Source organism: Pteropus vampyrus, unplaced genomic scaffold (genome assembly GCF_000151845.1).
Source record: "Pteropus vampyrus isolate Shadow unplaced genomic scaffold, Pvam_2.0 Scaffold27, whole genome shotgun sequence".
In the NCBI taxonomy this organism is placed as follows: Eukaryota; Metazoa; Chordata; class Mammalia; order Chiroptera; family Pteropodidae; genus Pteropus; species Pteropus vampyrus.
The window spans coordinates 10,790,687-10,805,418 of NW_011888808.1; the positions used below are offsets into that span (position 1 = coordinate 10,790,687).

The 14,732-nt window shown below is 37.6% G+C and overlaps 1 protein-coding gene across 1 annotated transcript in view; it reads left to right on the top strand.

Moving 5' to 3' along the window:
* The first annotated feature begins 3,256 nt into the window (after nucleotides 1–3,256).
* Nucleotides 3,257–14,732, top strand: part of TARS (threonyl-tRNA synthetase) — a 42,875-nt gene continuing 31,399 nt past the window's right edge. The window contains exons 1-4 of the mRNA XM_011356462.2: nucleotides 3,257–3,453; nucleotides 7,798–7,878; nucleotides 10,825–11,015; nucleotides 14,348–14,471. Coding sequence (XP_011354764.1) covers nucleotides 3,397–3,453; nucleotides 7,798–7,878; nucleotides 10,825–11,015; nucleotides 14,348–14,471 — 453 coding nt within the window. The 5' untranslated portion in view covers nucleotides 3,257–3,396. The remainder of the gene's footprint in view (nucleotides 3,454–7,797; nucleotides 7,879–10,824; nucleotides 11,016–14,347; nucleotides 14,472–14,732) is intronic.

Here is a 14,732-nt window from a genome sequence, read left to right on the forward strand (position 1 = left end):
TAAGTATCTTTGTCTCTTCGCCTCCTGCAAAGCTCCTACAAAGAACCTCTAGTCCCCTTTTAAGTGAAATAGCACCCACATTTCTTTATCGTAACTGAAAATGGTGCCAAATGAATCATAAACACATTTTGCTTTGGAGATATCACTCATAGCACCCATCATGCTCAGCATCTCCTTCCAAAAGTGCCCACAGTCCATAAGGAGGAAAGCAGCTGATCTCTGAATTATGGTGGCTATTTCATATGACCAGCCCCTCAGCCATTGCTCATTAGACCAGGGGAAGCACCTAACCCAAGGAACAACCAATCGATTCATACGTTGGCCTGTGACTTATGATGATGTGATTGGTAATTAGACAGCCACTCTGATTCTCTCACTTGGGAATTTGAACCAGGACACATGGAGTAAATTGGCCAGCTGCTAATAGGAGGAAGAGCAAGACACAAGAATAACTGAATCATGGTAGTAGTGGACCACTAAAGTTCAAAGTCACAACTTCCTGCTACTACAGGGGACCTTGGATTCTTATCAACCATCAAGCTGCAGTCTTTGCAGCCTCCCACAATTATTGAGTTTTTCCTGCAATCCATGTAGCCTGGCTACACAGATGAGATTCTTGTTTCCCTTTCTATTCTACTTTGTGTAGTTTTAGTATAAATTCCCCATTTGTCAAAATTACCAAATGAGTTTCTTTATTGTAACTAAAAGAGCACCCCTACCCATTCTTCTAGTAATCAGATTCATACTTACTTGGCCATGTCCAAGCTGAGTGTTTTTCTAAGAAGAGCTAACACCAAGGCAGAACTTTCCAGGCATACCTTCTGTTGTCACACACCCTTTCTACTTCTTTTTTAAATAATGTTCTTACATGAGTGAATAAGAGATTAGTATAGATAATCTTGAATCTTCTCTAATCCATATTGCTAAAAAGTTGAATATGCGTAATCTATTATTTGTAACATCATCTGTAGCATAGTTCACAAATAATTTTGGTCCACTTCTCAAGGCAGAGCTGTTGAGAATCACTGTCTTAAAAAGCATGTAGAGTAGTGGATATAATCTATAACACTGGATGTCATTCAACAGTTTTTTGTTGGCAAAAACACGAAAATTGCATAATAGCGTATTGGGCTCTGTATCTGAGAACTGTTGGAAGCTCCCATAATCTGCTTAGCCCTAAATGTGCATATGATGAAAGAACCCCTTCTTAACACCAGAGGGCACTGTGCCATTACGATACCTCTCTAAGAGGTTCTCACCAGCAACTGATTTTTAAAGCTTCTACATTTCTGCACCAGGTTCAACCTTAAAAACAAACAAACGACCTTATGCTGTTTCTTTTTGCCATTCTTAAGCCAGTACTGGTTCCTAGGTTGAATGAGAATAAGGTGTTAAAAGAGACCAAGTTGCATAGCAGTAAAGATGATCTGTAAATTTAGCCTATATTGTTCTGCCTCTAGCAAATCAATAATCTTGATCTTTCTGGTCCTCGTTATCTTCATTTAAAATTAATATACAATTCATAAAAACATGTCTAAAGAGCATAATAAAATTGTTTTACATTAGAAGGTAAGATTAGATCCTGTTGATTTCCATTCTAATTTAAATATGGGAAGTCAGATTGGTTAACTTAACACTACTAAAATTGTGTATAAATTCCTGGAACTTCTTAAGAACACTCACCAAGTACTACTAATAATCTATCCTTACTATAAACCTTCTTCTAGATCTAATTAGTATAGGGGTTTTGACTTCTTTTCTCACAATACAAATTAAGAGGCATTTTTAAAGTACTGCTTGTCTCAACACTCATTAATTCCCTAAATATTTATTGAACATCAACTGTGTGCCGGGCTCACGTCTGCTAGATGCTAGGAAACACATATAACTTGTGCTTTTGTTAATTTTTTGATCTCGGAGAAAATTTTTTTTAATTGCAAAACTGAACTGATAGGTACATGAAGTTATGAGCAGATATAACAGAGAAACTTGCTCCATCCAGTAAGGGTGGTCAGGAAATGGTTACCCTAAGAAAACGATACTAGACATCTGACAAATAAGTAGATGCTAAATAGGCAAAAAGTGTGTGAGGGAAGGCAGAGGAGGCTGGAGAGATACATCCTCTTGGCATATACCAAAAAAAAAAAAAAAAAAAAATCTATGGGAGAAGACCCGAGAAAAAAATGTTATTGTGGATAGAGTTTAGTGTATGGCCAGGTAGCAAGGAAGTTGGGCGATCAGGGGCCTTCAAAGGCATGTCTATTTTTATTCTAAAAGCAACTGCAAGCCACTGAGTTTTAAGCAGGAGGCTGCAGTCGTGTTCGTATTTGACAAGACCATCCTGGTGCCACGTGAAAAACGAATGCAGAATGCCGGGTTAGGAGGCTTATTGCTCTTCGTGGAAGGGTGACCCTGAAAGTGGCGAGTTGTTAAGGACTGATGTTCAGAAAGTAAAATCCATAAAACTTGGTGATGGAGTACATAAACAGTAAACGAGAACATTGCACTTATGATTTCAATTTATAAACTGTTTTAAATTGGCTGGTAAAATAAATAAAAGTACGCCCATTTGATTCTCAAAACTGAGACCTGCGCATGAGAATCCGTGGAATCACCCTGGTTATTTCCATAACTAAACGTTTCATTTCGTTTTCATGGGTCCTTAATGCTCCCTCATGCATTACAGACTGGTAGTGGCACGTAACAAGGAATGTCCGAGGAAAGGCGCTCGTCTCTAGATCACCAAGGTTTGGGTTTTGGGAAACCTAGATTGCCATGAGGAGGGCTCGAATCGCCGCTTCAGCCTGGGGACCCTGGGAAATCTCGAGAACTGGGCAGTTATGACAGGTCAAGCGGCGCTGAAGGCGCCAGAAACTCTGGCCTCTGTTCCGGTACTGTCCCAGTCTAGGGATGGTACTCAGGATGCTGGCGACTTTCAGGAAACGCAAATCAAAGTCCTCTCATGCGTTACGGTGGTCGGAAAGGCCCTGGAGCAATAGGCCGCGTCAGCCTGGAAGAAAGCGCACACGTATTGCAGACTCCTCCGCTCAGCAGAAGGTCCAGTCCAGGGCTGGCAGGGCGTAAAGGCTTAGCGTCAGCAACACCTTCTCACCCGACGCGTCCTGCTTTCCTAAAGGGCTTGGTCACTCAACAAGCTTTTCCATTGGTTAAGAGAAGGGAGAGCCCGCCTTTCCCCGTTATCGATTGGCTGCCCGTACTCCCGCCTGGTTAGGAGGCGGGGTTTGGGCGCTTTCAGATTGCATCAGCTGGTCTTTCCGTACCACGTGGCTCAAGAGCAGTGTTCCCGGCAGCCCCATCCCATCTCTGTTCGGCCTCCGCTGTCCTCTCCCTCCAGACCATCGCTTTTGGTTTCCATCTTCTCTTCGTGGTTCGCCGATGTCCGAGGAGAAGGCCAGCAGTCCTTCAGGGAAGATGGGAGGCGAGGAGAAGCCGGTGAGTGGAGCCGGGAGGCCGGCCTGGGGCTCTCTTTGGTACCCAGCGGCCGTGCCAGGAGGGGACGAAAAGAAGGAAGCGGCCGGGATCGTGTGGGGCGGAGGAACCGATGTAGAACGATAGAACGAACTCCTGGAGAAGTCAGTCTCCTTTGAGGAGAAATCGTCCATTCATAGCACAGGGCGGAGCCTTGCAGGTCATATCTGAGTCTATCCTCTTTTTGTAGGTGAGGAAACAGACCATGAGTGAGTGAGTTGCTCAGAATCACATCTAATTAGAAATCGAGATAATTACGGAACTCTCAGACTAGTGTTTTATCGCACCTTAAGCGAGAAGAACATTGCAGAGACTCACTTAATCCTAAAACCTTTTTAAGGGTAGAAGTCTCTCTAAGAAAAGGAAAACCTAGTTCCCGAGATCTGATCGAACTCGCTCAAGTTTGGCTGATTTGTAATAAATGGTGGAGGCCAGATGACCTGACGAACTGTAGAGAGCTTACACACTTCCCCTGCCTGGTGCTGGAGACATGTCTTATCTTATTTCACACTTGTTAATAGTTTCACTTTTGAATTTTCTCTTTGTTGTCATCGTTGCTTAAGAACATCTCCCAGGTCACTTTCATGCCACCAGGTCGAGTTTGTTTGTTGTTTACGATTAATAAATGTCAAGTATTCATTCTGTGAGTCACTGTGCTGGGGCATGCAACTAGGAAGGTGTATAGGATCCAACCTGGCCTTGAGGGCCTCACAGTCTGGTGTGTGAAAGGAAAACATTGATTTTGCAGTGGAGTTAAAGAAGCAGGAGTGCCCAACTCTGCTTGGGAGCGCTCTTTTGAATTGAGTTTGGAAGAATGGTGTAAGTTTATCAGGTAAACCAGATAGGGCAGGGCTTTCCAGGTAAAAGTATGTAGTGAAGGCATTGAAAGGGCAACCTTGAGTGAATTGTCTGTGGGGTTGCTTGCAAGAGATATGCCAGAAGGGGGAGCTACAGGGATCAAAAGGATCTAGACAACCAAGGATAGTTGAAGTTTACTACAAGTGAAAGTTTTTAAGCAGAGAAGCGGTAGATATGAATTGTAGTTTTAAAGATCACGATGGCATTGAGGTGGAAGGCGCATTGGAAAGAGGTGAAACCACAAGCAGGAGGCTCTTGTAATAGTCCACGTGAGAGGTGGTGAGGTCTTCAGCCAAAGCAGCCTCTGCCCTAACTCTTGATAGGACAGATTACTTAAAAGCCACAATTTTCTCATCAGTAAGGTTAGTATGTCCTCTAATTCAGGAACTGAAAGAGGAAAATTCATGTGTGTATATTCTAAACTATGAACTATACGTGTGTGTGTATATATACATATATATATACATTATATACAATGAAATATTACACAGCCATAAGATGAAATATTGCCATTTGCGACAACATGGATGGATCTTGAGATAATCATGTTAAGAGAAATAAGTCAGACAGAAAAAGTTGAGAACCATGTGATTTCACTCATATATGGCATATAAAACTGAAAGCAACAAATGAGCAAGACAAACAAACAAAAGCTTGTGGGCACAGGCAACAGTTTAATGGTTACCATTGGGAAGAGGAGGGGGAGAAGTAGATAAGGGTAAAGTGGGTTAAACATAGTGACAGAAGATTTGGCTTTAGGTGGTAAACACACAGAATATAAAAATGATGTATTATTGAGTCGCACACTTAAAACATATAATTTTTTCAACCAATGTCAGCCCAATAAATTTAATTTAAAAAAGTGATAAATGGTGCTTATTCATAGACTTTTTTCAATTCATAAAAATAAATGGTATTTTTACTGTTTTTAACCTGTTTATTTATTTACTTATTTTTGCTTAATAGTCTATAGTCAATGTTCCATGTCCATAAATATTTTGCTATACTATTCTTAATTGGAGGTGATGTATGGCTAACAAATATATGATTTCTCCCTTCTCCAATAATAATTACCTAATATTTATTGAGTACTAATATTTATTGAGTGGGATCTAGTAGTGTATTACATGCTCATTCAGTCCTCAAAATAACTCTGAACTGGCTTTTGTTATTTTGTTTCCCCATTATACAAATGAGGAAACAAGTATAGGCACAGTAAGTAACTTGCTCAGACCCAGTATTCTGTAACCAATACTCATAACCCAATTGCTGTCCTGCCTCCTGTCATCACCTGGAAACAAGTCAGGGATACTCTGTCAAAACTATTGGATCCCTGTGACATACTTATCCCAGCTATCAGTCTCTGGGATTGAATTTACTTAAACTACACTCTGCAGATACCTTTCCTCCAACTCGTAAACATCCCTGAGGAAGGTAATTCTGTAGCTTCCCTTCACAATCCAGTTCTGTGTCCCAACATTTAGGTTGAAATTTTAGGTCGCTTTTACATAAGTATGTAATAAATAAATACATATTTTTGTTCTGTTTTCATGGGAAATAGAAAACAGCTGCCTGCTGTCTTGCAAATTGTAATAAAGACAGAATGGGCCTCAGGGTTCGAGGAGACCTGTTTTGATGTCCCAGCTCTGCAACTTACTACCTGTATACTAATGAGCTAATTACCCTCTTTGAGCTAGTATTCTCATTTGTAAAATAGAGACATTTTTAGAGCACAGAAAACCTTTGGGTTAATTCTCTCCCTCTTTTTAACTACTACTATTCATTTCACAAATAGCCATGTGACCAAAACCTAAAACATATTATTAGAAAAATAGAATTATTTCATTCCTTTTTTATTTTAAACCTGCAGAGACAGACCTACAATTAGTTTTCATCCCTTCTCTTACGAAATACACTTGACTAGTTACATCACTTCTGTAGTGTAGTGAAGGCATATAGGGAATCTTGTAACCATGTTAGTACTTTACTTGAATAGAATGGACTTAAATTATGTTTGTTATTCATCTGTTGACTGTAAATAAACCTTGAAAATATTAAATTCGGAATCCCAGAGTGGGGGAAGTTTTAACTCAGCATGAAATTAGGAATAATATATTTTATAGTTTAGTTTATTATTATTTTAAATTATACAAGTAACATGTTTTATAAGATTCAAAAGAGCAACCAAAGTGTTCAGCTCTTAAATGGATAAATAAACAGTGGAATATTATTTGGCAATAAAAAGGAATGGAGTACTGATACATGGAACATGGATACTGAAACTTTTTGTGCACTTTGCTTTAGGATGTTTCTGGGCAGTCACAGTGAAGTAATGTGTTTCTGAGAAAATCCTCTTCACGGTAACCCAAAATGTAGTTCAGGGTTTCTTGACTTCAACACTGTTGACACTGGACTAAAGAATTATTTGCTATAGGAGGCTGTCCTGTGCATTGCTGGGTGTTTAGCAACATGCCTAGCCTCTACCTACTACATGCCAACTGTACCCTTTACTTTGTCAACCAAAATGTCTAAGTGTTTCCTGGGGGACAAAATTGCTTCCGGTTGAGAGACACTGGTATAGACCTGCTGCTGTTGGTTGCTTTTTTGCACAGGACTTATTACTTTACAACTTTCTATGACTTCATGTACTTCTGATTGAAGTCTATGTTCCTTACGGTAACGTTTAGTGCTTGCTTCTGTCTGAGCCATAGTCTGTCTTAAATTACTCCCTAAAACAATCCTGCTTTAGTCAGCCTGGTTTAGTCTGTGTCTGCCCCTCTCTCTTTCTCTTTTTAACATGCCCAACAGTAAGCTTATGTGTACACCTAGAACACATTTTCTCCATTTTTGAAATCCAGCTTCTTGAAATCTTCATCCTTGAAAGTCCTAACGCTTACCATTGTCCTAGCTTATTTGACATCTAATTGTAGCGCTGCAACTGTATTCTTTTCTCCTCCAGGAGTTTTTCACACATGTATGCCTTAGTTTCCCTGGAGAGATTAAGTTTGCACGTGGTAGGGATTGGGTTTGCTTCATCTGCAGATTTAACAAATACCGCAAGCACAGAGGCTCTTGGTGGTACTTGTGGAATGAATGGATATATACTGCACTGATTTTTTTCCTGAAAATACTGTTATTGAATAATCACCTCGTCATGGCTACATATTTAAATATGTCCACATAAGCCTAAAGCAAGAGTCAGGAGAACAGGCAAAATAAATAAAATGTGAAGACTTGAACTCTTCTGTTTTTTTTCGGAGTTATCTATATTATAAGTTGTTAACTTGTCTTTCACAGTGATCAGATTTTCTAGTCTTTCAAAATCAAATTTTCACTTTCTTTTAAACAGATGCTAGAATAACATCCTCAAAATTTTTCTGGGGGGCAGCATGGAGGGTTGTCAAATTAGATTAAAATATAAAAACCTTTTTTTTTTTTTTGCTTATATAGGTAGGTGCCAGTGAGGAGAAGCGAAAGGAAGGAGGCAAGAAGAAGAACAAAGAAGGATCTGGGGATGGAGGTCGAGCAGAGGTAAGGCTCTGCTGTTAAATATCGACAGGGGGCAGGGAGCTGTCTCAGACTCATCCTGTGTAAGATACTAGTGGTTTACATGGGGTTGTGAGATGGCACTAGGTGTGAAAATGAGGGAGAAGGATTAGGAAAGTCTGAGATGGGAAGAAAGACTTGCAGTCACTTTTCGTTGAACGAGGTAAACAACTGAAGTCTGATGGTAAGAAAGTCTGTGAGATTAGAAAAGAAAATAAGAGAACAAAAGTTGCAGAGATGGAGACTCTGGTACTTACCCACTATGATTATTTCATTCGGTAAGATGTTATGGAGGAGAGACTTGGTGTTTGAGCTGATACTGAACACAACAGAAACCAAAGCAAGCCCACTTCCTTGACCCATTCACACTGTTTCCACCTAGACCTGCTGCTAGGGTTTGCTTTTAAGCCAGGACAAATCTCCTTGAGGCCTCTCAAGTGTAGAGAAAATGCTGTCCGTTCCCTGCGCTTTTCAAAAGTAAGCCGGAAAACAGCCTGGTTCTGGGCATCCCGCTTCAGGAGGCAGTAAAGCTTGTCTTCCTACTTTATTTTTGATGTTGAACTGCTACAAACTGTGCTTCACTTGTTTTAGTCATTAGAACCATTTTATTAGAGACTCTTTGGAAAGCTACCAGAATGCAAAGAACAAAGGAATAGGCTTTAAGAAGTATATTATAGCATAATAAACTGGCTTTAAAGCACTATTTTTATCAGTGCCGTGTTGCTAAATTGATAGTGCTTCCATTCAGCTAAGGGTAAGTTTGTAGGTGATTGAGGACCACTGAGTGTTGCTTAGAGTGCTGCCTAACCGTCGGCTTATGTTTTGTCCATTATATCCCACTGTAATTGTGGGGGAAATTGTTGATTGTGAATTTAAAAATTTGCAAGTAAGTGGAAAAATGCATATGTTCCCTAATTTCTTCTTTATACTTTCAATACAATAGTAAAGGCTATTCTGTTAAGAATTAGCTTGGAAATAGGAAACAAAGGTTACAAACAATTAGAGGACTTTTCTGAATAGAGAATTATAAGTGCAGCATGGGATTATATATGTACTAAGTGATCTTTCTGGGAAAACGTGTGCAGTGAGATGTCTAAGATGTTTCCTTCTCTGTGCTCCCATCATTTATGTACTTGTCCTGTTCCCCTTCTAAGGGCAATGTGCAGGTCTTGTTCTTCTCTGCATTCCCAGGGCCTGGCACAAAGAGTATCTGCTCCATGAATGTGGAATAAATTAAGCTTGACACTGAGTTCTTCTGATTAGGAAGTGCCAAGTGAATATGGAGATAAACTGCAGAGAGATTCAGAAGGTCCTGTGGGTGGGTGAGACTGTAAATGCTTCCCGGTAGGTAGGGCCAGGCAGTGTGCTTCCACCTGAGGGGTCAGGGTGTGGCTGTAGAATGCCAGGCTCTGAACTCTCAGTTAATTCGTTGGGCCTTCACCGTTGAGGGTTAGGGACCCCATGATAATTCATTAAAAGGCTCCTAAAGAGCACCCGAATGACTAGAGAAAAAAAATGCTGTAGGAGGGAATTATAAAGAGATTGGGGCTGTTCCATGTCAAAAGATGAAGACCGAGAAAAATCATGATTGAAACGAGAAGGAAATTTTGTATAAGAGGAAGAAAAAGTACTATTTCATATAAGATAAACTTATTGTTCTAATAAGTTATATTTGGTCTGAAAATATGTATATTTTTAAGATATGGCTGTTTTTTTTCTTTTACTCTGATATGTAGGGAAATGTTAACCTCTGAAGGTGACATAGTGGGTAACTGACCACCAGCAACCATGGTACACAAGCTGGGTGATCAGTGAGTCTATATAGCATGGCTGATTTTTATTTTCTGTCCTCACAAGTCATTTTCTCAAGGAGTAGATCCACTTGTGCTCCTTTCAGATTGCACGTTATATTGAAATATATTTTATATGGAATTTTGGGTAGCATTGTCAAAACTGAATAAGTGTTAAAGCATTCAGTTTTAAATCAGCATTTAGTTGATTTAAATCTATGTGAATATAGAAACTCATGGTAAATTTAAGCCATCCCCTCTTCGCTTTTGTATGTAGCTGTTAATTTAATATACAGGGCATTTTTATTTGAAAATCATAAATTATGTTAGTGGTTTGACTGTTTTGTGATCACAGATTCACAACTTGCCTTTTGAAATGATTTAAAGACTGGAGTCTGACAGTAGAGGAAGTCAAATCTCTGGTTATTGTCTATTTTTTTTTCTTTGTCAGATTTTTGGGAACCTGAGTAGATGTTTTATATAAAATATTTTACATAAAATATTTTTCTTGATTTAATGCACTGTAGGCAATCATGTTGTGCTCTTTTCTTATATTTGCTAATTAAGTCCTCCCAAGAAAGATAGTTATTATGGCTTTGAATTCAGTAAATAACTTTCCTTGAATGGGAGTCCTTAAGACAAATAAATTTATAGTTGGTTACTTAAAAATTGTGAATGGAAATATAGTCTGACCATCTTCACAGACCATATCTTGAACAAGATTGATACAAAATGGAAAAGCCAGCTAGTTTTTATTTCCAGTATTGTTTATAGTTGTAGTTAATTAAGATCGTTTAGTTAGAAAAGTCCTTAAGAGAACATCTTAAAAGAAAAAAATCACTTTATGCAAATAATAGCAAAATGGTAATAATTGTTCATATAGGTTGTTGGCAACCCAAATATTTTTTGTTATTTATACCCTATTTTTTAAATTTTCTTAAAGTAAAAATTATAAGAAGAGAGCATTTAACTATTTTAACTTCATTTAGGACATTAAGGTAATGCTTGGTGATTTTGGCAATCCATTTACCACATTGAATCAGTAATCAGGGTTTTTTAATTGTCTTTTTATTCTTTCCCTTTTCTGAAAAGGAAAGCAAGTATTTACTGATTATTTATTTCCTCATTTGTTGTCTTGCAGTTGAATCCTTGGCCTGAATATATTAACACACGTCTTGAAATGTATAATAAACTAAAAGCAGAACATGATTCCATTCTGGCAGAAAAGGCAGAAAAAGCAAGCAAGCCAATTAAAGTCACTCTGCCTGATGGTAAACAGATTGATGCAGAATCCTGGAAAACTACGCCATATCAAATTGCTTCTGGAATTAGGTATAAACTACACCTGTGACCTTTTGTTTGTAATTAAACTTTTAAACAATTGTCTTGCCAAGTTTTTATATGTTACTGTTCAATGTTTTTAATGTTTAATTTACATTATTTGGGATTTTTAAAAATCAAAATGATGTGGAACTTTATAGTTGAAATTTAATTTCTGAGAGACTATACTTTGGTCATACCTTACGAGAATTTTGTATTATTAGTTCTTATGCTTTGATCATAAATGTCACAAAGTCAAGTAGACAATATTTCACATATTTTGACTTAAATGCCTTATTTTTGAAGTTAAATGAAGGTCAGTCATCTCACCTGGAAAAGTTGAACTCATATATGACACATGAAAAAAATGTATTTATAAATCCAAAGAAGTGCCATGTCTAATCTTAAAACTTAATGCTTTTTGGGGGTTGGGAAGAAGTAGCTGAGAAATAGATACATGGTTTGTACTATAGTAAATGCTTTCTTAATCTGATATGATATCATGATCAATAGTTGGTCAGTTTATCAGAAAATGATAAAGTTGGGGAAGCATACATTGATCCATGTTATCTTGTATCAGGTGTTGGCAAACTGTGGTCATAGTCTGTTTTTATACAGCCTGAGAGCTGAGAATGGTTCTTAAATGTTTTGAAAAAATAAGACAAGTAAGAAGAATATGCGACAGAGACCGTGTGTGGCCTAAAATAATTATATGGCCCTTTGCAGAAAAAGTTTGCCAACCTCTGTCTTAAACATTTTAGTTTAAAACATGTAAATATGTATTTATTCATTAATTGTGTGTGTGTGTGTTTGTGTGTGTGTGTGTGTGTGTGTGTGTGTGTGTGTGAATAGCCCAGTACTTGAGAAGCAATCTGAGTGCAGAATCCTTTCAGATTTTTATGTAGTTACTTCAGTTATCCCTAACTTGACTGTATTTTTTAGTGATCGGTTTTTATTAAGCCTTCCCAAACATTTGCCTTGCTTTTCATAAAAACCATAATTCCCTTGTTGTATTATTATTTCTTTCTATTTCTATTTATACTATTTAATTATATTTGAGTTGAAACACATGAAATCACCATATGATTGTCAAAAATAGTTGATTATCATCAATTTCACATCGTTGAACCTGAGACATAAAGTGACAGGTAAATAAACAGGTTTGGGAACCAACTCAACTGATTATTGCTGAGCTCACAATACAAATGGTGGGAGTAGAAGCAGTTAGGTCAATGAGCCATGAGTCTTCGATGTGCCATGGACATTGGTTAGTGCTTTTTACAAAGAGAATAGTGTTTTAATTTGACCACTACTTCTGCCTAAAGTACTACTACTACTTGTAATATCAAGCAGGTTTCCATGTGAGATCATAAATAACTGGATAGACCTTTAAATATCAGTTCAATCTGTCATTTTAAAGGTCATTTGAATAAGAGGTCCCTCCATTGTTACACACTGATATTGTAGCTGTGTCAGTATTGAAATTCAGGCTCCTTTAGTCCAGGAATTTTTTCTCTACATTCTACAATATTGCCCTCCAGATTACATTGGAATTTATAAAGTGGGCAATTGGAAATAATTTTTTGAGAACTGCAAAATTTTAAATTGAATTACGTAAGACATTTGTGAGTTTTAAAGCTGGACTTAAGTCACTCATCCACAAGTGAGAGTGCTTAATAAGGGTGCTTAATTTTTACAACAGTCCAGAATAACTTCTTATTCTGTGAAAAATTACAGCATGAATAACAGGATGTAAACGTTCAGATGATTAGTAGTGAATAAGAAATGGAAGAGAAAAAGAAGGTATGCTCCATTTGCTCTAGAAGGTTTTCTTTGAAGTTTTGTTTTCTGAATTTTAAAGATTGGATTATTTTATCCCTTCTTTGAAAAATTGAAATGATCCGGTATGGTCTATTTGTGATCTCCATTTTCAAAGTAGCTCTAATGTAAGCATCTCAGGGCACCATTTTGAACCCTAAGATAAAAGTCATTTTTTTTCCTCAAGAATATGGAGTATTAGTAGTTGCCTTTTGATCAGTTCTTTAGTCTTTTGAAAACTGTCTTACACCAATGTGATAAAATACATTTCTCTCTGCCAAATCCATGTGTGTTTTGCGAAATATGTATATTTTATTCATTTTATTGGCTTTATTTGATCTCAGGAGAGAAGGAAACATTGGATATAATTTATGGTAAATTCAGTGAGAACATTGAAAATGGAATGGGAATTTATTGTTTACCTTCTGTTTGTTCTTCTGTCCTTAAATGGGGGAGGTTGTATAATGTTGGCTGTAAACCTTTAACAGAGCAAGGAGAGAACCACCCAGCACAGCAACTATAGCTAGCGTAAGCCTTCTGGTGGTATATTTAAAGACTGATCGTGTAAAGGCTGTACACTTTTCCTCCGTAGCGTAGAGTGTGTTCTGCTTTTGCTGAGTTATCAAGACTTACAGACTGTCATTTCTCCAGCTCCATGAAGATCTACAATCTGACTAACCTTACTCAATTCTGCTCTAGCCACAGAGCTTCCTAAACCTTTCTTAACTTTCCTCCCTGTTTGCATCCATGCCCATTCCCTCCTCTGGAGAGCCAGCTTGTCTTCTTTTCTTCTTGTTCAAATCTCTTGATCTTTTAACCCATCGAGACTTCACCCTTGAAGCTTGTCCAGACTACTCTGACCTATGTTTCTTTCCCCTTCTCAGAACGCCTGTGGCTTTTACACACACTTGGTGTGGTCTGACATCTCATCACTCGATGACACTTTGTGTTGTTTACCGAATAGTGTGTCTAGATGACAATTTTACCATATTAGTAAAAAAGTTTTATTGAACAGTCCTATATATTACCTATTTATTTGTTATAAGTAATACCATCTTAGGCATTTGAGTAATTTATTGTGAGGTTAGCATTGCCTCTCAGAAAAAATTCTGTTACAGATTTACAGGAAGAACAGCAGGGAACTTATTTTGTAGCCTCACCCTCATCCCTTGCCTTTTGGAGTCTAAATAGCTTAGCTTGGTGGATGATTTATTTGGAGTATTTAAAAAATTAATCAGACCACCTAAAATTGTTTATTAGAGTTGCCGTATCTGCTTAAATAAGCATTAAATGTCACAAAATAGTGTTCTGAATTTTCAGAATCTTCTAGTTATATTCTTAGGTACATTTTGGGGGTTTGTCACTTTTCATTTTATTTCAGAGAGATATACATATATATGTAATATATATCATGTTAATATATAGTGTTTATTTTCCTGGTTTTTCCCCTCTCAAATTAAGTGTTGTACTACAAAAGATTCTTTTTTAGAGTCTTGTGTTTTATACATATGTGCATATTTTTTAAGTCAAGGCCTGGCTGATAACACCATTATTGCTAAAGTGAATAAAGTTGTTTGGGACCTGGACCGTCCTCTGGAAGAAGATTGTACTTTGGAGCTTCTCAAATTTGAGGATGAGGAGGCCCAAGCAGTAAGTGTTTATTCACTAATCATTGAATTTCAGGATGAAAATTCCCATTTGTAATGTCTTCTAGCTCTCTGCAGTATTTCTCATACTACTGCCAGTGTGTAAGATTTATCAATGTTTTGCTGTCATATTTGAAATCTTCGTTTTGTCTTTCATCGAGAGAACATAATAAAAGTGCTTGCCTTATAAAAATAAGAAGTGAAGTTGAATAAATTTATTTTCATTAGTAGATACTAAAATGGAGAAAATGTTCTGGGAATTCTA